This window comes from Podarcis gaigeae (assembly GCF_964106915.1).
Source record: "Podarcis gaigeae genome assembly, chromosome: 5".
In the NCBI taxonomy this organism is placed as follows: Eukaryota; Metazoa; Chordata; class Lepidosauria; order Squamata; family Lacertidae; genus Podarcis; species Podarcis gaigeae.
Window position 1 is genome coordinate 14,087,627 of NC_139681.1, and position 25,254 is coordinate 14,112,880.

At 47.1% G+C, this 25,254-nt stretch overlaps 1 protein-coding gene across 2 annotated transcripts in view; it reads right to left on the minus strand.

The window, feature by feature from the left end:
- Window positions 1-9,029, minus strand: part of PKD2L1 (polycystin 2 like 1, transient receptor potential cation channel) — a 47,943-nt gene extending 38,914 nt beyond the window's left edge. For both annotated transcript variants that reach the window (XR_014564036.1, XM_083738313.1), the window contains exon 1: window positions 8,455-9,029. Coding sequence is in view for 1 of the 2 variants with exons in the window: in XM_083738313.1 (XP_083594439.1) it covers window positions 8,455-8,755 (301 nt within the window). In the remaining variant the exon portion in view is untranslated. The remainder of the gene's footprint in view (window positions 1-8,454) is intronic.
- Window positions 9,030-25,254: the final 16,225 nt, after the last annotated feature.

The window sequence follows — 25,254 nt, forward strand, 5'->3', positions numbered from 1 at the left end:
ATTTCATGGCTGAGCGGGGATTTGAACCCTGCTCTTCCCAGGTCCTAGGCAAGCACTCTAACCACTACACTACACTACACTACACTAGGTGCTCTCCTGGTCCCATCGGACTCCAGCTCCAACCAGCGCTAGGCTAAGGTTTTAGCAACGGCTCATTTATCATCTTAATGAAGACTAGGACATAGCCTGTGTCAAGCTTTGGAAGTTTCTTAGCTCTGTGAAACGGAGGCATGCAGTTTACAGTCTGCCTTGTGACCTGTTTCTTAGTGCCTGGCTCAGTACTGAGCAATTTGTTCCAAGATGTCTTGAAGGTTGTTTATTGGGCCTGTCTTAATCCTGCCCTTCCTGGCCAAGACAGGGGACATTGCCAGCTTTCTCTGATGCTTACTATGCTTTACCATGTAAAGTAGCTTGGTTCGCTTGTTGCATTTTAGAGCCTAGCAAAATTGAGAAGGAAATCAAGGAAGTCACCCACAAGGAAAAGACTCTCCCTTGGACCCAGAGCTCTGGGCTAGCTAGAATAACAAAGGCCAGTAGCAGTGTTTCAGTTTGGCAGTTTTTGCTTGCTGTGAGCAGGAGGGAAAATCGTTTCAGCCTGTTAAACACGTCAAGCTGAAGGCGGTGGTGATCAGAACACCATTTGGGCTGATAGTTTGAATTGAAGGCAGCTACGGGAGAAACAGGACCTTCTTGGAGTGTAATGCTGGAAGCCCTTCCATCATAAGCCCAGGTTGTATATATGTAGAAATAAACCCCATATCGTAAAGACACCATCGTATCTGCTGTGCCTTATTTCCAAAGGAAGCACGAACCCTGGACCCTGAAATCTTACACTGCTCAGTGATAGTGGCGCCATGTCACAATATAGAGCTGACAGCATCTGCTACAGTAGCTTCCATTGTCACCCCTTGTTCTCTCAAGGTTACAGAGAATCTAGCTGACTTTTTCGGCTTTTTCTGCATTGTCCTCCCATCTTTTTCCAGGCACGATGCCCACCCCCACCCCCGCCATACATTTCCAAAGCATTTGCAGCCCTTTGTTTCCAAATGATGTCCACAGCTAGGATCGATGGCAGATATTCTCAGGATCTGCCTCACTATTTGTTCTTTGGTTCACTTTACTCTGAACCAAGAACCAAATTTCTGGGATCTGTTCTACCTCATCTATATTCCAAGACCATTCCAGAAATGATTTCCTACCTCCTGTCAGACACCGATTGCAGGGTAACCCACAAGGTTTCTCTTTTTGCCCTAGCAGCAATAAAAATCTGGGCAAGAGTTATCGAGGAGTTTGCAGTCAGCTGCTTTGGGGGAGCTCCTATTTAACCTCAATATCTGTTCATAATTAATCTTTTTTATCTGTATTAAATTTTACCCTTTCAATCTGTACATTTTATAGATCTTACATGTGACTTGTGTAGTATTACAAAGATGTAGGTTTTATGTATGAATCAAGGCGGCAAGGTAAGGGACGCAGGTGGCGTTGTGGGTTAAACCACAGAGCCTAGAACTTGCCAATCAGAAGGTAAGCGGTTCGAATCCCCGCGAGGGGGTGAGCTCCCGTTGCTCGGTCCCTGCTCCTGCCAATCTAGCAGTTCAAAAGCACGTCAAAGTGCAAGTAGATCAATAGGTACCGCTTCCGTGCGCTGCTCTGGTTCGCCAGAAGGGCTTAGTCATGCTGGCCACATTGACCCCGGAAGCTGTACGCCGGCTCCCTCGGCCAATAAAGCGAGATGAGCACCGCAACCCCAGAGTTGGCCACGACTGGACCTAATGGTCAGGGGTCCCTTTACCTTTACTAGGCGGCAAGGTGGTTTTATGCAGTATCTATACTCTTGGGATTTGTACTGTATTTATTTATCTGATATGTGAATGGCTTCTGGCCCAAGCATTAATAAACTACATCTAAATATGTTAGTGGAATAGCTGTACAGGCTGCCAAAAGGCTATGAAAACTTTTCAGATGACTTTGCGTCTGAGTAGGAACTTCTTATTCATGACTGGTAAATAACTTGTGGAATTGTGCTGTTCTCCATGGAAAGGAGTTTTCTTGGCAGGGATATGGGAGTGGATGGCCGGTTCCTTCTCCAGGTGGATCACGTTTAGTGAAAACTCTCCACTATGACCTGACCATCTTGGGTGGCCCTGCACAGCATAGCTCATAGGTTCTCTGAGTTATTCAAGCCTCTTTGCCATGGCAAGGCAGTGATCCATGAAGGATTGAATTATGGTGCTGGAGGAGACTCTTGAGAGTCCCATGGACTGCAAGAAGATCAAACCTCTCCATTCTGAAGGAAATCAGCCCTGAGTACTCACTGGAAGGACAGATCCTGAAGCTGAGGCTCCAATACAGCGGTACATCGCTTCTTGGCCTTTTGGCTAAGATCAAGTGTAGTACCAAGTATAGTAGTACAGTGGTACCCCAAGTTACAGATGCTTCAGGTTACAGACACATCAGGTTACAGAGTCCACTAACCCAGAAATAGTACCTCAGGTTAAGAACTTTGCTTCAGGATGAGAACAAAAATCTCGTGGCAGCAGCGGGAGTCCCCATTAGCTAAAGTGATACCTCAAGTTAAGAAGAGTTTCAGGTTAAGAACGGACCTTCAGAACAAATTAATTTCTTAACCAGAGGTACCACTGTACTTTGGTCACCTCATGAGAAGAGAAGGCTCCCTGGAAAAGACCCTGATGTTGGGAAAGATGGAGGGCACAAGGAGAAGAGGACGACAGAGGACGAGATGGTTGGACAGTGCTCTCGAAGCTACCAGCATGAGTTTGACCAAACTGCGGGAGGCAGTGGAAGACGGGAGTGCCTGGCATGCTCTGGTCCAGGGGGTCATGAAGAGTAGGACAAAACTACTAAACAACCACCACCATGGGAAGGACTTTAACTGGTTTCTTTTCTCTTTTCTTTCTTTTACAGTACAACAGCACTGTTAAGTCAACAAACACAAAGCACTCCAGTTTTACAGCATAGTTGATGTAACATTCAAAAACCATGTTCAAAACTCAAACTTTTCCACTCAGAAATTAAATTTGAAATGTTACAGAATGGTGTGTTTTTTTAATAGCTGTTCAGTGTGGGCTGGGGGATATTTTCTTCTGGCTCTTCAGTTTATCCACAAATTAGTTAATCCCAGGCCTCTAATGGCTTCATTTGAAGTGAAGTTACAGGGAACCAGGCAGAGGGCCTTCTCAGTAGCGTCGGCGCCTGCCTGTGGAAAGCCCTCCCGTCAAATGTCAAGGAAATAAGCAACTATCTGACTTTGAGAAGACATCTGAAGGCAGCCCTGTTTAGGGATATTTTTAAATGTTTGGTGTTTTGTTGTATTTTTAATATTTTGTTGGAAGCTGCCCAGAGTGCCTGGGGAAAACCAGCCAGATGGGTGGGGTATAAATAACAACAACAACAACAACAACAACAACAACAATAATAATAATAATAATAATAATAATAATAATAATAATAATAATAATATGTTGTTGTTGATGATGATGATGATGATTTGGATTCCTGCATTTAAACTCAAGGGTCTACCATTGGCCCTCTCTTATCTTTGTTGTTTAGTCATTTAGTCGTGTCTGACTCTTCATGACCCCCTGGACCAGAGCATGCCAGGCACTCCTGTCTTCCACTGCCTCCCGCAGTTTGGTCAAACTCATGTTCGTAGCTTCGAGAACACTGTCCAACCATCTCGTCCACTGTCGTCCTCTTCTCCTTGTGCCAACCATCTTTCCCAACATCAGGGTCTTTTCCAGGGAGTCTTCTCTTCTCATGAGGTAGCCAAAGTATTGGAGCTTCAGCTTCACGATCTGTCCTTCCAGTGAGCACTCAGGGCTGATTTCCTTCAGAATGGATAGGTTTGATCTTCTTGCAGTCCATGGGACTCTCAAGAGTCTCCTCCAGCACCATAATTCAAAAGCATCAATTCTTCGGCGATCAGCCTTCTTTATGGTCCAGCTCTCACTTCCATACATCACTACTGGGAAAACCATAGCTTTTAGTATACGGACCTTTGTTGGCAAGGTGATCTCTCTTATCTAAGCTATGTCTATTCAGAGCAGGGGGATTTGGCTACACTGATAAGACACATCGCAACCCAACCAGCCAGCAGCTTAACAGCTGAAATCTCTGGGCAGGACCAGGCGTGTAAGAGTTGTTGTATCGGAAGCAAACACAAAATCTGCCCAAACAGTCCTTAGCGGCACATTTGCCATTTAACCAGAATTTGACATAGCGATGACACAGAATTGGTAATGGGCTTTGGGTCTAGAAGGGAGCCTGCATCATATCGCAAGGTGCATTTGACAAGACTGCGTGCCCTTTTGCTGATCTCACTGGATGCTGCGCAGGTGAGCCAATGGACCCAGGGCAGAGCCTGAACTTGTGCTTCTCATCTCAGCCACTCTGCAATCTCTTTATCCACCTTGAGCACACCTTTGACTCCCTCATCTTCAAAGGACCAATTGCCTCCTAGCCAGTTTCAAGAAAAAGAGGTGCCGGAACTCACCATGAACATCTCCCTTGTTCTCTTATAATGGCAATGCCGTCCACCTGAGAGGTGCTGGAACTGGGGGGGGGGGGAGCCCTGCTAGTCTCCTGCTATGAGTATATTAAATGTTTGTTGATGATGCTGATATTTGTGTCTTGAGCAACATGCTCCTCCAGTTCATTTTTAGTAGCCTCTTGGCCTTGCGGGTAGCTTCCTTCATCTTTGGCGTACATTCAAGCTTTTGATACTGTGGTTTAAAAAAAATCTCCTGAGCACTTTAGGGAGACTTGACCCTCTTCCCTTTGCATTTCTGCTTCCTTTTTTTTTAACCCCCCCCCCACCAGTGGCGAAGCTGCATGCTCTGCTACCAGGGGTGGAGAGCAGGCAGGGGCGTGGCCGGTGCCCCCAAGGGCATGACGCATGCCCCGGGGGCATGGCGCTTATCCCAGGGGCATGGTATGCATTCTGGGGGTGTGACACGCTGCCTGTGGGGGCGTGGCACTTGGCACGCCTGGGGGAGGGGTACGCAGTGCGTGTTGGGGGGGCACCACAATGGCACTCTACTGGAATAGTGGTGCCAGGGGCGGTCCGCTCCATAGCTGTCAACTTTCAGATTTGAAAATAAGGGATCAGCAGCCTTGAAAATAAGGGCTCAGCAGCCTCACCTGTCCCGGGGACAATCTACAGGATATCTAACAATCCGGGATAGCAGCGGGAAGCAGTGGGAAACAGCGCTGGAGTAAGGGAATTTCCCGCAAAAAACAGGAAGGTTGACAGCTGTGGTCCGCTCCCTCCACACTCCGGTTCCTCCGCCAGTGCACCCCCGCCCCACTTTTGGGATGTTTCATCTTTGAAGACAAATTTGACTGTTGGGTCCATTTTATATACAGTGGTACTTCGGGTTATATACGCCTCAGGTTACCGACTCCGCTAACCCAGAAATAGTACCTCGGGTTAAGAACTTTGCTTCAGGATGAGAACAGAAATTGCGCGGCGGCAGCAGGAGGCTGCCCATTAGCTAAAGTGGTGCTTCAGGTTAAGAACAGTTTCAGGTTAAGAACAGACCTCCGGAACGAATTAAGTACGTAACCAGAGGTACCACTGTATATATTGAATCTAATCAGTGGCGTAGCATCAATTTTTGGCGCTCGGGGTGAGCATGCATGTGCACCTGGCATGGGGGCTCTCAGCCCAACCTTTGCCACCAGAGTGGCCCCAACTCCACTGGAGCAAAGTGGGGCCATGCTGAGCCCCCTGCCTGCTCTTGCAGGAAGGAGCCCAGGTGCCCAACATGGCCCTTGACGGACAGAGAGGAGCACCAGGCCTGGGATCACCTGCATGGGGGTGCCTGCTTTGGACCCCCTCAAAAATTGTGTGCCTGGGGCACGGCCCCCCGGTACTCCCCATGCTGTACCTCTGAATTTGACAGCACTGTGGTTCCCAGTTAGTCTTGGGTGGCGCTTAAAACTAACTTCAGCGTCACCACCCCTTGCTGGTTCCATGACCAACTCTTCTAGGTAAAGGTAAAGGTAAAGGACCCCTGGATGGTTAAGTCCAGTCAAAGGCGATTCTGGGGTTGCGGCGCACATCTCGCTTTCAGGTTGAGGGAGCCGGTGTTTGTCCACAGACAGCATTCTGGGTCATGTGGCCAGCAGGACTAAACCGTTTCTGGCGCAATGGGACACCATGACGGAAACCAGAGTGCACAGAAACGTCGTTTACCTTCGTGGCACAGTGGTACCTATTTATCTACTTGCACTGGTGTGCTTTCAAATGCTAGGTTGGGAGGAGCTAGGACAGAGCAACAGAAGCTCACTCCGTCCTGCAGATTCGAACTGCCAACCTTCTGATTGGCAAGTCCAAAAGGTTCAATGGTTTAGACCACATGGCTCCCCATCGGGGAATCGAACTCTGGTCTCCTGTCTGACAGGCAAGGATACTTATCACTACGCCCATGCTAGCTAGGTTCACGAGACAGCCCTGTTTTGCTACGTTCCATGGCAAATCTGAAACTGGCTTCTGAGTGCCTTTAAATTGCCTAGTAACTGCAAAGGGTGTTATCGCCCAGGCCCCTCAGTCTTGCAACACAGCGAGCAATTTCCCTAGCAGTGTGGGAAACCAGCAGAGCCCTCCAGAGATCATGTATTTTATTACATTTATATCCTTCCAGGAGTGCAAGGCAGCATATACAGTGGTACCTCGGGTTAAGTACTTAATTCGTTCCGGAGGTCCGTTCTTAACCTGAAGCACCACTTTAGCTAATGGGGCCTCCTGCTGCCACGCCGCCGGAGCACGTTTTCTGTTCTCATCCTGAAGCAAAGTTCTTAACCCGAGGTACTATTTCTGGGTTAGTGGAGTCTGTAACCTGAAGCGTATGTAACCTGAAGTGTATGTAACCCGAGGTACCACTGTACACCTCTCTTCCCCTGTTACCTTTCTGTGAGATAGCAAAGGCTGAGAAACAGCACTATTTAACCTTGGGGGTGGGGGGAGAGACAGGGGCATGTATGTAAATGTAAGGAACTCCAAGTCACCACACAATGCTCATTTAACAGACGAAAAACTGGTGGTGTTGCGAACCACCCCATGAAGAAAGGGGAAACAGAGATCTCCCCAAACCCAAGCAACCCAAGATGGATCGAAAAATAATAAAAGAAATGGGGAGGATCAGGGAATCTTGTTGGGCATACCACAAATGCCCACGACTGCCACTGTGGGGACCCCAGGATTAGCTTACCCAAAGAGCTTCATAGCTGCATGGGATATGAACCAGGGATTCCACAATGCTAGTTCAAGACTTGGCAGAGCAGCAAACATAGAGTAGCCGCCCTATAATAATAATAATAATAATGTTATTATTTATACCCCACCCATCTGGCTGGATTACCCCAGCCCCACCAAAAGCTGTGTACACAGCTTTAAATCCCTTTCAAAACACATTCTTGCGCTCCAAGAATTTAGGGCACTGCTATTTACCTCTCACCGAGTTCAAATCCACAGCAACTCTTAACCACTCACAGTGCCCAGAATTCTTTGAGGGGAAGTAATGTGCTTCAAATATGCTTTAAAGGTACGGTGCGTACAAAGGGCCTCCCCACCAAAAAAAAGTGCCAAGAGAGTATAAGCTCAGACAAGTGAGTCAAGCTACACTTTATAAAGAGAAAGCAAATACAACATTGTGACCACCTCATATGTAGCAGATCGTGGGATCAGAGTGATGGCTGTGTTTATGGAGGAGGGGGAGATATAGGTATCCCTCTTAGTTTCAAAGAAACACTTCCATTGAACTTTCAAAAAGTTCCCCCCTGCCTTCCAGTTTTTAACCAACTTCTCCTGTTATTGTAACAATCCTCTATCAACATTCAGGACAGAACACAAGCAACCTATTAAAAAGAAGCAGCAGCAGCAATAAATACATAATTCATTCTCAAGTCATTGCAAAAATGTATAAAGGTCACTCCAGCTCCAAGCTGTATCCATGATCATGTAAGCATCTTCGATATTATCCTATTTTTCTACACGCGATGTTCAGTCTAACTGCCCTGTGATCCTCGGATAAAGGGCGTTATAAAAATTTAATTAATTAAATTTAATTACTAGTAGTAATAATAATATGTTTGGAGCTCAGGGAAATTGCACTGGCACTGCATCCCCTCTACGAGTTCAGCAGTTGCGAACTCTGAGGTTCAAGCTCTCCAGCTGGAAAAGGCTTTCCGATAACCCCTCTTCTCCTTTCCTGTCTCTCTATCCCTGCTTTTCATCCTGTTAATCAAACAACACGGCCGATGCAGCACAGAGGCGCAGCTGTTTTGCTGCAAACCACTTCCGCAGCAATCGCTGTGCAAAAGTTACTGTTCCTGCTTCCCTCCTGCATGGAGGTGGAGTTGCCGTGAATCGCTGGCCCTCTCCTGAGCCTAGAAACCAAGCCTCACCATCGCTTCCACCAACCACCCTGTTACCTCGGATGCCTTTGCAGATATAGAAGCAGCACGCAGAGAATGGTTTCTTCCTGCCCACTCTCATCTCATCTTTCTCTCTCTCCTTCTGGTAGGGCAGGGAGTCGGTCAGCTTCTCAATATTCTCATAGGGATTTTCCAAGATGGATTTGGGATTGTAGATGGCCCTGATCTTCAGGGAAGAGGAAGGCGACCCGTTATAAACAGGGTTGTCCCATGCCTTATTCCCCAGAGTTTCCAATTCGTGCTCTTCTCGGGCTTGGAAATGGCTCTCAGCTCGGTTGTTCAGGTGGGAAGAGCTCATGGCGAGGCAAACCAAGCTGAAGTTTCTGTTTAGTTCGGTTGCCGGTTTGTTTGGAGGAACACAGAGGAGAAAAACTCTGTGTTTTTTCAGGTCAGCAATAGGGAGAGCATAGGTTCTGTTCTGCACTCAGCTGCTGAACGGCCTCCTTCTTTTATACCGATTCATTGGGTGACAGGTACAGAATAGAGGCAGAGACCATTGTTGGAACAACCGCAAGGTCTATTCTTCGCCAAGCACAGCTACACCCACGGGAGGATCTCTTCCTCGCTGTGAACAACAGCCATGAAAACCAGCATGAGGTGGGGAGACAGAAGACGGCAAAGATATTGGCTGATTTGACCTGGCTTCCAGGGAAGGAGGGAGGCAAGAAAAGGCCGGGTGTTCATTGGACACCTTGGGTTGCCGATAATGGTGAGTGACACCTGGCAGATCCCCAAATGTGCTGGTTTTTAAATAGAGCTGCGCCAGCAGAGCGTTTGAGGTCTGTAAATCAAAACGTTGACTTGTTTTCTGAGGCCGCTCTTTGAACTGGGGCCTTTCAGAACTCCTGCATTCAAAATGGCAACCTGGAAACAGGATCTAACCAGCCATATAAAATCCACACGCAGGCCAATTGTAGGATCAAGGGTGTCAGTTCCTGGGGGCCAAGCCCTTTAGGGTGCCCCCAATATTTTGGGAGTGTGGGCTGGCCCCAGCAATGTCCAAAAAGTACAGAGGCAAAGCACGGAGCTTCTTGGGAGAAAAGCAATGACAGACCTAGACAGCATCTTAAAAAGCAGAGACATCACCTTGCCAACAAAGGTTCCTTTAGTCAAAGCTCTGGTTTTCCCAGTAGTGATGTGTGGAAGTGAGAGCTGGACTATAAAGAAGGCTGATCGCCGAAGAATTGATGCTTTTGAGTTATGGTGCCAGAGGAGACTCTTGAGAGAAGAAGATCAAACCTCTCCATTCTGAAGGAAGTCAGCCCTGAGTGCTCACTGGAAGGACAGATCCTGAAGCTGAGACTCCAATACTTTGGCCACCTCATGAGAAGAGAAGACTCCCTGGAAAAGACCCTGATGTTAGGAAAGATGGAGGGCACAAGGAGAAGGGGACGACAGGGGACGAGATGGTTGGACAGTGTTCTCGAAGCTACGAACATGAGTTTGACCAAACTGTAGGAGGCAGTGGAAGACAGGAGTGCCTGGCGTGCTCTGGTCCAGGGGGTCACGAAAAGTCGGACATGACTAAACAACTAAACAACAACAACAAAGCACGGAACTGAGCTCAGCATTGCTCCAGTAGCCAACTCCTTCCTCTCCTCCTCCTGACTAGGAGGGGAAGAAGGGTCAAAGCAGCTTCCCGCTAGTGGCAGCACTAGGAGAGTGTCAGGAACTGGCTGGATGAGGAAGAGTGGTGGGAGCCCCCTGCCCAAGAGCCCCCCAGGGAGGGCCCTGAAGAAGATGACTTAGATCATCCTGGATCCTGAAGGTGGGACACCAAAGAGCAGTCTGTGGATCAATCTGCACACAATGTGTATCGGAATATGTTCAAAGTAACTGAGCCAGTTATTAAATCATGTTGGGTTAATGTCTGGATCAGAGCTGAACAGGATGAGGGAGAAGAAATACAGCTAAACACTGAGGTTCAGTTCTGTGTTAGGGTAAGGTCTCAGCTATGCCAGTTTCAAGTTAAATTATACTGTACACTTCAAGGAAAGAGTGGTAGGAGAGCCAGTGTGGTGTAATGGTTAAGAGCAGTAGACTCGTAATCTGAGGAACCGGGTTCGATTCCCCACTCCTCCACATGCAGCTGCTGGGTGACCTTGGGCTAGTCACACATCTCTGAAGTCTCTCAGCCCCACTCACCTCACAGAGTGTTTGTTGTGGGGGAGGAAGGGAAAGGAGAATGTTAGCCGCTTTGAGACTCCTTCAGGTAGTGATAAAGCGGGATATCAAATCCAAAGTCTTCTTCTCTTCTTCTGCTGCTGTGCTATTTTGCGAGCCAGCTGGCTCGTGGCAGCAGAAGACTTTTGGGGTTCTGGATTTTGGCATCAAACAGCCCACCACTGAAATGTGAGGTGTCAAGGTCCGCCACCGGTCCACAAAAAAAGTCTGCAAAAAGTCTGGTTTTCTTGGGAGGTGGGTTTGTTGTGGAATCTGACTTTGCTGGTATGCGGTTGAATTCCAACCAAAATCAGTGACGGCATGGAAATGGCTGCTGTCTTCACCATTCTCTTAAGTTTTACGACGTAGAGAGCAAATGGTTTTGCTGATGACTGAAGGCTGTCCAATACACGTAACCGCCAGGTACATAGAGTTCTCTCTTCCTCCTTCGCCTGTTATTTTTTTGCCAAACAGGTTGGCACAATAACATTCCTCATGGTACCTCGGTTATCATGCCTATATTAGTAATTTTGCTAATAACGTAGATCCCAGATCCTGATAGTGGGGCACCCAAGAGCAGTCTGTTGAAGGGACGAGCTGGGAGGTCCTAGAAGCAGGGGGCTTGAATGACCGGGGTGGGTCAGGAGAAGGGGAGACTTCCAGGACAGTGTTAAAGGCTGAGTGTCATAGTATGAGAGCAGACTGAGACAGCATTGCTGTATTAAGAGGGCCACCATGATACATGGTGTGGGTGCCATTTTTCTAGAAAAGGAGGTGCCAGAATTCACCATGATTGCCTCCCTTGTTCTCTTATAATGACAATGGTACCCACCTGAGAGGGAGGCGGGTGGCGCTGTGGGTTAAACCACAGAGCCTAGGGCTTGCCAATCAGAAGATCAGTGGTTCGAATCCCCGTGACGGGGTGAGCTCCCGTTGCTCGGTCCCTGCTCCTGCCAACCTAGCAGTTCGAAAGCATGCCAAAGTGCAAGTAGATAAATAGGTACCACTGTGGCGGGAAGGTAAACAGCGTTTCCGTGCGCTGCTCTGGTTCGCCAGAAGTAGCTTAGTCATGCTGGCCACATGACCTGGAAGCTGTACGCCGGCTCTCTCAGCCAATAAAGCAAGATGAGCACCACAACCCCAGAATCGGCCACGACTGGACCTAATGGTCAGGGGTCCCTTTACCTTTACCTTTTACCCACCTGAGAGGTGCTGGAACTGAATTGCAGTGAGTTCCAGCTGGGGGGAAGAAAAGCCCTGATGATGATAATAATAATAATAATAATAATAATAATAATAATAATAATAATAATAATAATTTTATTATTTGTACCTCGCCCATCTGACTGGGTTGCCCCAGCCACTCTGGGCGGCTTCTAGCATATAAAGGTAAAGGTAAAGGTACCCCTGCCTGTACGGGCCAGTCCTGTCCGACTCTAGGGTTGTGCACTCATCTCACTTAAGAGGCCGGGAGCCAGCGCTGTCCGCAGACACTTCCAGGTCACGTGGCCAGCATGACGAAGCTGCTATGGCGAGCCAGCACCAGCGCAGCACACGGAAACGCCGTTTACCTTCCCGCTATAAAGCAGTACCTATTTATCTACTTGCACTTAGGGGTGTTTTCAAACTGCTAGTTGGGCAGGAGCTGGGACCAAAAGACGGGAGCTCACCCCGCCGCGGGGATTCGAACCGCCAACCATACGATCGGCAAGTCCTAGGCACTGAGGTTTTACCCACAGCGCCACCCGCGTCCCTTCTAGCATATACAAAAACATAATTAAACATTAAAAACTTCCCTATACAGGGCTGCCTTCAGATTTCTCCTGAAGGTTGTATAGTTGCTCATCTCCTTGACATCTGATGTCAAGGAGTCGCCCAAGACATTTTGGCACCTGAGGCAAATCAGAACATGACACTTCCCTCCCCGTCAGGGAAGAAGGGGTGTTCCATCAGGAAGAAGGGGGGGGGATAAAGATATACACTGAGATTTGCTGCCCCTGTGGATCCTGCCACCTAAGGCGGTCACCCCACCTTACCTCATGGGTGGGCCGGCCCTGTTCAGAGGGAACAAGGCCGCAAAAGTTGAACTTGAGTTATGACAGCAGTTTTCCTACTCTGAATGAACTTGTTTGAGCAATCATGAGATTGCTCTGACCACCTCGGCAGAATTTAGGAAGAAGCCCCTCACCCCTGCCCCCCCCCCCCGCCCCCTACATTATTGTCTATACTTTGAGGCAGGCAGAACTTCTTATTCTGTGTAAGCTGTGGAATTAAACAGCGTACTTGTTTAAAAAGGGGGGGGGGGAAGGATAGCATCTCAGTCGGTGGCCACAAAGGAGAATCTCAAAACGCTGGCATTGATTTATTGGGCAAACGGTGAAAGCTCCGATGGGCCATTAGTTCAGGGCATAAAAGAAGATCTGCCTTACGTAAGATATCACAAGACAGTTTTGTGCATTGCCTCCAAGAAATCCTTAGGGCTTAGTTAGGAAACCAACGAAAGGTTGGAATCCTGGCTACTTGTTTTCCAAACGCCAAGAGATGACACCCAGCTCTACCTCTCCTTTAAATCAGAACCAGTGAAGGCGGCCTTCTGGGAAATGATTTATAACGAAATTAAGAAGGTACTTAAATGTACTTTTCATAAGAAACCAGAGGCATTTCTCCTGGGCATAGTCGGCCAAGTGGTGTCTAAGAAGGATAGGACGTTTTTTATGTACGCCACCACAGCAGCAAGGATTCTTTTAGCAAAGTATTGGAAGACACAAGAACTACCCACACTGGAAGAATGGCAGACGAAGGTGATTGACTATATGGGACTTGCGGAGATGACCGGCAGAATCCGTGACCAAGAAAAAGAGACGGTGGAAGAAGATTGGAAGAAATTTAAAGTATATCTTAAGAACTGTTGTAAAATTAAAGTGCTAAAATGTCAAGGGAAAGGAAAATACAGAATTATAGCTGTAACTGATTAAGTATGAGAAGAAGCTGAAAAAGAAAATAAGTAACTAGACAATTGGTGTGAGGAGTTGTTGAAAAAATCTCAAAATAGGGATGCAGAAACGGGGAGGTAAGGGGAAGTCTGGGAAGTAAGGTTTATGAAAAAGAGGTCTGGAATTATACATGTTTATATGTTTTGTTTGTCTATGTATTGTGTGTTGTTTTGTTTTTAATTTGTGTTAGAAAACCAATAAAAATTATATATATAGCTATCCTAGCTTTAAAAGACATCTGAAGGCAGCCCTGTTCAGGGAAGTTTTTAATATTTAATGCTGTATTGTTTTTAATACTTGATTGGGAGCCGCCCAGAGTGGCTGGGAAAACTCAGCCAGATGGGAGGGGTATAAATAATAATAATAATAAAGAAGAAGAAGAAGAAGAAGAAGAAGAAGAAGAAGAAGAAGAAGAAGAAGAAGAAGAAGAAGAAGAAGAAGAGGGACTGAGATGTAGCAATGGACATGAGAGGTAAAGGATCCCTGGATGGTTAAGTCCAGTCGAATTCAACTATGGGGTGCAGCACTCACCTCCACTTTCAGGCCAAGGAAGCCAGCATTGGTCCACAGACAGCTTCCCGGTTCATGTGGCCAGCATGACTAAACCACTTTTGGCACAATGGGACACCGTGACGGAAGCCAGAGTGCATGGAAATTCCATTTACCTTCCTGCCACAGTGATATGTATTTATCTACTTGTGCTGGTATGCTTTTGAACTGCTAGGTTGGCAGGAACTGGGAGAAAGCAATGGGAGCTCACCCCCGTTGAGTGGTTTCGAACTGCTGACCTTCCAATTGGCAAGCCCAATAGGCTCAGTGGTTTAGACCACAGTGCCACCCACGTACCAGACTGCACATGAGAGGGAACGCCCAGCACATCCTAGCCACAGGAAGCTGCTTGTTCCTGGGGAGCTTGCAGATCTGGTTTCTTTGCATCCCTTCAGCATGTCAAGGACTCTCTCACTGGTCATAAGAATTCTGCACATTTGTATAGCATTTTTGACTGTCCACAGTGCTTCCTGTGAAGAACTTTGTTAAAACTCTCAGGAACAGAAGAAGCTGCCATCTAGGCCAGTATTGCCTGCACAGACAGGGAGAATCTCTCCAGGGTTTCAGACATGTGTTTCTCCCAGACTTTCCTGGAGATACGAAGTGGCCTTCTGCATGCCTGGCAGGTGCTCTAACACTAAGCCATGTGCAACGTTAGAAACTCAGACCTCTAAGCTAGGCATCAAACGGCTCCTTAAACCAAAGTTGCAGTAGCCAAAATAGAATGTCTAGTTGCCATTTGTGGGCAGGTAAAAGGTAAAGGGACCCCTGACCATTAGGTCAAGTCGTGACCGACTCTGGGGTTGCGGTGCTCATCTCGCTTTATTGGCCGAGGGAGCCGGCGTACAGCTTCCGGGTCATGTGGCCAGCATGACTAAGCCCCTTCTGGCAAACCAGAGCAGGGCACAGAAATGCCATTTACCTTCCCGCTGGAGTGGTACCTATTTATCTACTTGCACTTTGGCGTGCTTTCGAACTGCTAGGTTGGCAGGAGCAGGGACTGAGCAACAGGAGCTCACCCCGTCGCGAGGACCTTCTGATCGGCAAGTCCTAGGCTCTGTGGTTTAACCCACAGCACCACCTGCGTCGCTAAAATCTTATTTTTCAAATGATGGACCGGCAATCAGTTAAACATCTGTCTAGTTCAGATGACAACCTTGAGCTAGCTTAAGAACTTTGAGAACTTAGAGAAGAAAAGTCATTTGATCCAGGGACAGTCCACATATCCATTGGCCTATTCCGACCTCTTTCTCTTAACGGCGACACAGACTGCTCATAACGTAAGAATATTCTTCGCAACTCTGAGCAGAGCGGTGGGAGAAGTGAAGACAAGCAACAACAGTTAACTATAACGTTGTTCACTGCTCAGGCCGCTCAGAAAAAGCGTCTCCTGAAGTCCATTCTGATTCTCCGGATAAAATAGGATAGATGGAATTCTACAGGATGTGGTATTTGTGTGTGAAAACAGCCAAGATCCAATGATCACCAGGCATTTGCCTAAGCAATTATGTGGGCTTCTACAATTTCCCCTTCCAACTGCAAGTTCTCAGGCTTCAACAAACCCTGTTCAGGGAGGAGTCCTTTTAGGACCAGTTGGAGTGACATGGCAGAAGAAACATGGTCCTTTGGATCCGTCCGCATGTTTTAGGAATTTAAAAAGTTCTCTAGTTAAATATTCATCATTACAGTCATTCCCATTGGACTGAAATCCACAAGAATAATGGCTAATGACACCAATGTGTATCTGAATATGTTCAAAGTAACTGAGCCAGTTATTAAATCATGTTAAGTTAATGTCTGGAAATATTGCTAAACGTTGAGGTTCAGTTCTGTGTTAGGGTAATGTCTCAGCTATGCCAGTTTCAAAGTTAAATTATACAGTGGTACCTTGGGTTAAGAACTTAATTCGTTCTGGAGGTCTGTTCTTAACCTGAAACTGTTCTTAACCTGAGGTGCCACTTTAGCTAATGGGACCTCGTGCTGCCGCTGCGCCGCCACCACGCGATTTCTGTTCTCATCCTGAAGCAAAGTTCTTAACCCAATGTACTATTTCTGGGTTAGCGGAGTCTGTAACCTGAAGCGTCTGTAACCCAAGGTACCACTGTACTGCACACTTCAAGGAAAGAGTCTTCTTCTTCTGCGCTTCTTTGAGAGTCAGCTGGCTTGTGGCAGCAGAGGACTTTTGGGGTTCTGGATTTTGGCATCAAACAGGGCACCACTGAAATTTGAGGTGTCAAGGTCCGCCACCGGTCCACAAAAAGGTCTGCAAAAAGTCTGGTTTCCTTGGGAGGTGGGTTTGTTGGGGAATCTGACTTTACTGGTATCCCACCCAAAATCAGTGATGGCGTGAAAATGGCTGCTGTCTTCACCATTCTCTTAAGTTTTACGACGTAGAGAGCAAATGGTTTTGCTGATGACTGAAGGCTGTCCAATACACGTAACCACCAGGTACATAGAGTTCTCTCTTCCTCCCTCGCCTGTTATTTTTGTGCCAAACAGGTTGGCACAATAAAATTCCTCATGGTACTTTGCTTATAATGCCTATATTAGTAGTTTCGCATGCCAGGTTCTGCTTGCGACAAGTGTGTGTGTGTGTGTGTGTGTGTGTGTGTTGGCAAAGGCAGTAGCTCTCTTCTGTAAACTTTGATCACTTCCAGATAACCTGTTTATTTGGTGTTCCTTGTGATTCGTTTACAGGGGGATTAGACGGTGGCTGCTATTTCTGAGTGGAAAACATTCCTGTTTAGGGGTACTGTAGTTGGAAGGGACCCCAAACTCCTGTGATGCAGGAATCTCAACGGAAGCATCTGTGCCTCTGCTTCAAGTCTCCAAGGAAGGAAAGTCCACAACCTCCTGTGAGAGACAGTTCCACTGCCGAACAACACTTACTGTCAGAATGTTCTTCCTCGTATTTAGTTGGAATCTCCTTTCTTGTAGCTTTCGAGTCCTACCCTCCAGAGCAGAAGAAATCAAGCTTGTTTCGTCCTCCACATGACAGCCCTTGAGATATCTGAAGATGGCTATCATATCTCCACTCAGTCTCTTTTCCAGGCTAAACATACCCAGCTCTTTCAACCGTTCTTCATAAGGCTTTGTTGGCAGACCCTCAATCATCTTGGTTCCCCTTGTTCCAGCTTGTCAACATCCTTCTTAAATTATGGTGCCCAGAATTGGACACAGCATTTTAGGTGTGGCTTGACTAAGGCAAAATAGAGTGGCACTACCTTGATGGCAAGGGATGCGGGTGGTGCTGTGGGTTAAATCACAAAGCCTAGGACTTGCTGATCAGAAGGTCAGCAGTTCGAATCCCTGCAACTGGGTGAGCTCCCGTTGCTCGGTCCTTGCTCCTGCCAACCTAGCAGTTTGAAAGCACATCAAAGTGCAAGTAGATAAATAGGTACTGCTCCGGCGGGAAGGTAAACGGTGTTGGTTCGCCAGAAGTGGCTTAGTCATGCTGGCCACGTGACCTGGAAGCTGTACGCCGGCTCCCTCGGCCAATAAAGTGAGATGAGCGCCACAACCCCAGAGTCGGTCACAACTGGACCTAATGGTCAGGGGTCCCTTTACCTTTACCTTGATGGCACCCAGGGAAATGTCACTGCACAGGTAAAACATAACCCCACGCGCCATGTGCTTCAGTGCATACATGTTCAGATAACATATATTGGATTGTCTTCCCTTATTGGATTATCTGCGGACCAGGAAAATCTGAATTAATTGGGGGTGGGGCAGCTGTCAGTTTGAGACGCAAGCATCTTCAAATCCACGTTAAACTCCCATGTAGAGAAAAACCCAAATGTCCACATTATATCAAGTAAACAGAATTATTGCCAGCAGGTGGCAGCAAAGTATTTCGCTTTGCTAACTTCACCTGCAAACAGTTCTATTTATCCTCCTTATCCTTGTGCAACAGAGAGCATCAGCTGTTTCTTCTGATGTGACTTCTGGGAGACACAGAGGGACTCTTAATCCCAATCCTACCTGTTTCTGCAGATTCGTGGATTTATTTACTTCAAGGCCCCCGGGCATTCCAAACACAGTCCCCGGATTTTATGTTCTTCTAGCCCACGTTGTAGCAAGATGAGGCAGGGGATAGCGGAGGCTCACATGATTTCATGCTCCTACAGATTAAAATAATTATTATTTGAAATTCCTTGCACATAGAAGACTAGATGTCAGGGAGAAGGGTATAGCTTTCTTCCTGATGTGTTAGTTTTCTATGAGAAGGGCTTAATTAATGTGTGGCCCATGGAGTTGGAAGTACAACCTGTTAACAGTTTTACCATCTCAAATGATGTTTGTTAAAACTTGGCCTCGGAGCGTGAGAGAAGTGCACAGGTGAAATTTGTGTGGGTGCTTGCAGCTTTGAACTTAGCTAGGCCCATAAATCGGGCCAGAGATCAGGTCCTGTGTGAGAACCATTGGGTGTGTACCAACTGAACTGAAAATACCTAGCTAGGAACTGGCAAGAACATGAGGTTCTTGAACAAATCAAGAACAAATCCGTTCTTAATGGCCCTTTCCGTGACTAGCCAGAAAATATTTCCCAGGATAGTCAGAACCTTCCCTGCTGCTATGTTTTAAAGTGCTGTTGTAGGTAGACAGTCTTAACTCTGCATAATTTTGACAATGAATCTTCCAGTCTACCTGGGGTTGGCCAGAGGAATCAGAACGACATTCTCCCCTGAAAGAAGCTGATTGTAAAAGAGCTCAGTTTTTGAATTGTTTTTATTTTATTTTTCATATATAGAAAAGCCATTTCCCAGGCAGCCATTTCCCCATTCAACTTCCACCGCTCCCTGCCTCAATGTTCCAGATGTGAATTTATGCTTGTAAACACTCTGCAGGGACACAGTACCTGCAGTACCACCTCTCTATTTTTAAGCACCTGAATAAAATCTAATGTGTTCTTTCTCCACAGCAGACTGACAGGTACCATCCAAAATGGAAAATGCTTATTGGCAAGGGACAACAACAACAGCAACAGCAACAGCAACAGCAACAGCAACAGCAACAGCAATAGCAATAGCAATAGCAATAGCAACAACATAATTTATTATTTATACCCCACCCATCTGGCTCCCAAATGAACACTAAAAACAGAATAAAACTTCAAACATTAAAAACTTCCCTAAACAGGGTTGCCTTCAGATGTCTTCTAAAAGTCAGATAGTTGTTTATTTCCTTGACATCTAACAGGAGGGCATTCCACAGGGTGGGCGCCACTACCGAGAAGGCCCTCTGCCTGGTTTCCTGTAACCTCACTTCTCGCAGGGAGGGAACTGCCAGAAGGCCCTCGGCACTGGACCTCAGTGTCTGGTCTGAACGATGGGGGTGGAGATGCTCCTTCAGGTATACTGGGCTGCAGGGCCGCCTTTACCTGGGGGTGCATAGGAGTGCAGGCGCTGAATTCTATGGGGTGCCAAATGTATACCTACTATATACTGATCCCTCTCAATTGGTGGCAGAGAAAAGCAATGGAGCAAAAGTCCCCACCCCCACCCCTCCCCCTCCCCATCTTGCTGGGCTTCCCCAGCCACTCTTATTCCATAGCGTCAAATATTCCTGATGAGTTGTTACAGGTGAGCGATTCCCCCGTCCCCCGAAAAAGCTGAATAAAAGTTAATTTCAGGGTGGCTAAACTAAATTTGGGGGTGCTGGGTGGACCTTTGCATCCCAGCGGCACATATGCTAAAGATGGCCCTGCTGGGCCGAGGCCATTTAGGATTTTAAAGTTCAGCACCAACCCTTTGAATTGTGCTCGGAAACATACTGGGAGCCAATGTAGGTCTTTCAGAACCGGTGTTATATGGGTGTTTCGTGGCAAGTTCCCGCCTCCCCCCATGGAAATAAAGACACAGGACACAGGAATTCGAGTTAATGGGTCAAATTAGGCCACAACTTTATTGATTACAGGAATTGAGCAGTATTGGTATCGGTGGCCACTCCCACTCACCAGTCTAGCTGCCACATTCTGGATTAGTTGTAGTTTCCAGGTCACCTTCAAAGGCAGCCCCATGTAGAGTGCACTGCAGTAGTCCAAGTGGGAGATAACCAGAGCATGCACCACTCTGGCGAGACAGTCTGCAGGCAGGTAGGGTACCAGATGGAGCTGGTAGACAGCTGCCCTGGACACACAATTGACCTGCGCCTCCGTGGACAGCTGTGAGTCCAAAATGACTCCTAGGCTGCACACCTGGTCCTTCAGAGGTACAGCTATCCTGTTCAGGACTAGGAAGTCCTCCATACCTGCCCGCCCCTTTCCCCCCAAAAACACAAGAGGCATTAAAACTGTGTCTTGCCCGGCCTGCATTGGTGAAACAATCCACTGTGCCATCACTCAGTTCCTGTCCTGCTCCTTCCTTTTCCCTATCTCATACCCTCCAACATTTCTCTGATGAAGATAGGGACGAACAATTCAACAACAACAACAACATCTTTACTATTTATATCCCACCCATCTGACTAACTTGCCCCAGACATTCTGGGTGGTTTTCAACATATATAAAAACAAAATAAAACATTAAACATTTAAAAACATTTAAAAACAGGGCTGCCTTCTAAAGGTTTTATAGTGACTTATTTCCTTGGTTCTTCACACAATGCATAATTCTATACACCTCTATCAGGCCTTGCACTGAGAGCCAGTGTGGTGTAGTGGTTAAGAGCGGTGGACTCGTAATCTGGGGAACCGGGTTCGCGTCTCCGCTCCTCCACATGCAGCTGCTGGGTGACCTTGGGCCAGTCACACTTCTCTGAAGTCTCTCAGCCCCACTCACCTCACAGAGTGTTTGTTGTGGGGGAGGAAGGGAAAGGAGAATGTGAGCCACTTTGAGACTCCTTCGGGTAGTGATAAAGCGGGATATCAAATCCAAAGTCTTCTTCTTCTTGTCTTTTTTTCTAAATTAACCCCCCTCCCCATAAATACGGCAGACTCTTGATCATTTCAGTTGCCCTGTTCTGTACCTTTCCCAGCTCTGCAATGTCTCTTTTGAGCACTGCAGCAATAGGAAAAGCCCCAAAGTGCTAATCCCATAATAAGAAGTCTCTGTGCTGCCCAGGTGAAAAGTTAAAAGAAGTCCGGTACAGAAAGTGTGGGTGGATTTTTTGACATCTGAGTTTCACAATACAAGATAAGCGGTAAGTTTCAACAGCCAAGCGATATGATCTAAATTATTTTGATTTAAGCAAATGGATTCCAGATTAGACCAGGGAGAATTTGGCCAGTAACAGAACTGGCTCTGTAAGGAAGTTGCTTCCAGTTCCTTCGGCAAGCAGTTCACCTTGGTTTGCCTTCCCACCCATTCTTATGGCAGGTTCCTTATACAACAGCTGTCCGTCAAATAAACACCTACCATGCAGGATCTGGCCCAGGAAACAATGGGGCAGGGCTGGTGCACCCAGGAGACAATGGGTGTTTCGTGGCAAGTTCCCGCCTCCCCCCATGGAAATAAAGACACAGGACACAGGAATTCGAGTTAATGGGTCAAATTAGGCCACAACTTTATTGATTACAGGAATTGAGCAGTATTGGCTTAGGCATTGGTCCTAACAACTAACTGGCTTGAAGGCCGGTAAGGGTTAACCACCAGTGGGAGGAGTCCTGCTGAGGCATGTCAGCTAGGACCTCCCCCTGGTGTCACCGCGTGGGGGCGTGCCGTGGGCCCACACCTCCATAGGCTTAAGACAAGGCCACGCCCCCCCGGAATCCTTTACCGGACTACCCTTTGTTTGGGGGAAGGTGATGGCGATCCTCCCCCCCTTCATCTGCATAACAATAAACAGTACTCCCACCTTCATCTGCATAACAATAAACAGTACTCCCACCAATACCGAGGAGTTGTAACGGTTTGCTACGAGGTAGGCGAAAACCAAATGGCTGGTGCCAATCTGCCATTTGGAAAAATTCCTACCAGGCCCCTTGACGGCGACCAACCACAGTTCATAGCAATGTCAAGACCTAGCCTAAAGGGTGGGCAGGGAGGGAAACAGCAGCGAGGAAAAGAGGGGGAGCCTCGGCCGCGCCAGACCTAAATAGGTGAGGCCACGCCCCCGGAGCCAGCCGATTGGCTGGCACAGAGTATGACGCAGCTGAGGATTCCCTGCTATCGCATGGGCTGGGGCCAGCCCCCACGAGTGTGGGGAAGGGGCGTGAAGCCTGCAACCCCACCTCCTCCTTATCTCGGAAGTGGCGTTGTAAAACAGGCAGAAATGCAGTGCTGTTTTTCTTTAAAAAATGTTTAGGGGTACTCTCATTCCGTCTGAGACTCAGGAAACACCATGACAGGAAATGAGGGGTAGCCTGCGAAAAAACTAAATAACCGTGGCCGACCTAGTGGCGGTTAGGTCACTTTTATTCCTATAGAGCAAGGGTACAGGGTGCGACAACTGCAGTGGATGAAGAGCAACAATTTTCAGATTTTACTTATCTCCAATAACACAGGAGGAGATTTTCTATGTTTCAACGTTTATATTCCCCCCGTGTGTACTTCCTCTCAGTCAATACAAATCTGGGAAGATTTGGAGTCATGCTTGGAGAAGGCCAAAATAGAATTTCCTGACTGGAACATCCTGCTGGCAGGTGACTTTAATGCTAGGATAGGCAGCAACATCAATTCGTATGGCTCCAAAACCCAGTTTTTACCAGAGGCAGACTGGTTTATCCCTTGGAGTTCTGATGATAAGGTCCTGAATAAGGCAGATAGTACATTACTGGAGATTGCCTTTAAGCATAATTTGTACAACCTGCATGGTACTTACATGGATAGGTCAGGAGGTTTCTTTTCTTTTATTGGCCCTCATGGTGATAGATAGATAGATAGATAAATTTATTGTCATTGTCCGTATATACACGGTATACACAACAACGAAAATCAAACACCCGAGACCGGATTCACATACACATTCGCACGTATCTCCAACACTCTCATCCTATGCAGACATAATCTATTAGAACATAACATAATCCAGAATATAACATAACCTATTTGAAGCATAGCATAACCTAAAACCTATCTCATTCCTTACTACTCACTGCTTGCTATTTCTTACAACTGGCCCTGAGATCATTATTTAGTGCAATCAGAGCTCTTGGATAGAAACTATTCAGAAGGCGTGTGGTTCGTGTTTTCATTGTCCTGTATCTTCTGCCCGAAGGCAACAGTTCAAAGAGGTTGTGAGCAGGATGGGTGGGATCTCTCAGGATATTGTGTGACTTCTTCAAGCTGCGAGACGTGAAGATCTCATCCAGGGTTGGTAGTTGGAGCCCAATAACATTCTGGGCAATTTTAATTATTCTCTGTGCAAGTGTGATTGACCATACCCTGGTCTCTCTAACAATTTTGGAGAGGGCACAGGGTCTCAGCACTTTTAACAGAACTGAGAGCAACCATCTTCCTAGAGCAATCTCACTAATTCCCCTCAAATCAGGGGGATTACAGCATCTACACTGTGCAGTCCCTCCTCAAGCACCGGCCCCACGCAGGCGTAAATGGAACAGCGAGCTGGAGCTTAAAATTAAACAACACCTGCACTCTCCAGACTTATTGGTTCTGAGAGACCAGTGTCTTTTACCTAACTTTGATCCTTTTTCACTATATCAGCGGGTCTCAGAGTCTCTTTTTCCATTACTTATAAACACCAGGCCTCCCAAACAATATAACAAATCGGGGGTCTGGTTTGACAAAGACTGCCGGAAGCTAAGATCCCTGCTTAGAAAACAACAAAACAAGGTAAAACAGAAGAGGACTCTGGCATCTATGGTAAATTTCCACAGATGGCGCTCTTACTATAAAAACACCTTAAAACTCAAGAAATCCCTTTATAGGAAGGAACAATGGGAGGCACTTGATAAGGCAATTAAATTGAGAGACGATAGAAAATTTTGGGCAATAGTAGCACAGGGAGTCTCATCCAAAGGAAAAATTGTAAACAACAGTATTCCATCCGATGTGTGGTTTCAACACTTTTCCCAGCTATAAAGGTAAAGGTAAAGGTACCCCTGCCCGTACGGGCCAGTCTTGACAGACTCTGGGGTTGTGCGCCCATCTCACTCAAGAGGCCAGGGGCCAGCGCTGTCCGGAGACACTTCCGGGTCACGTGGCCAGCGTGACAAAGCTGCATCTGGTGAGCCAGAGCCGCACACGGAAACGCCGTTTACCTTCCCGCTGGTAAGCGGTCCCTATTTATCTACTTGCACCCGGAGGTGCTTTCGAACTGCTAGGTTGGCAGGCGCTGGGACCGAGCAGCGGGAGCGCACCCCGCCACAGGGATTCGAACCGCCGACCTTTCGATCGGCAAGTCCTAGGCGCTGAGGCTTTAACCCACAGCGCCACCTGCGTCCCAGCTATACACACCCTCAAATATTGCTAATTCGAGTCCGTCCCTCCCATTGAAGAATGATCATCTAGCAGGTTGGGATCCTGTTATGGAATTAGAGTGCCTACAGCTAATTAAAACATTAAAAAATGGCAAAGCTCCTGGTGAGGATATGATCCCCCCTGAGGTATTTAAATCAAATGCCCAATGGTGGGCCATCTTTTTGGCCAAACTTTTTACGGCAATAAACAACACATGTAAAATTCCAGCAAACTGGAAAGTCAGTGTGGTAGCCCCTATCTACAAGAAGGGAGATATTCAAGATCCAGCAAACTACCGCCCTGTAAGCCTTCTGGACATCGCATACAAACTTTATACCCGGTACTTATTAAACAAGTTGGTAGACTGGGCGGACCATTCTAACCTGTTCAACCAGGAACAGGCAGGATTTAGAAAGGGCCACAATACGATAGGTCACTGTATGGTACTACAGACCCTGGTAGCTAAATATGCAAAAGCGTATAAGAGCAGACTCTTTGTGGCCTTCGTTGACTTGACATCTGCCTTTGACTCAATCTGTAGAGATAGACTATGGAAAAAATTATATGAAACGGACATTGATAGACGGCTTTTAAAAATCCTCAGAGAGTTACACACAGATACTACAGTCAAAATCAGAACTGGCCCATCGGGAATTCTTACGGACCCACTGCCATTGGGGAAAGGGGTCAAACAGGGATGCCTGCTAGCCCCATTTCTTTTTAACTTCTATATA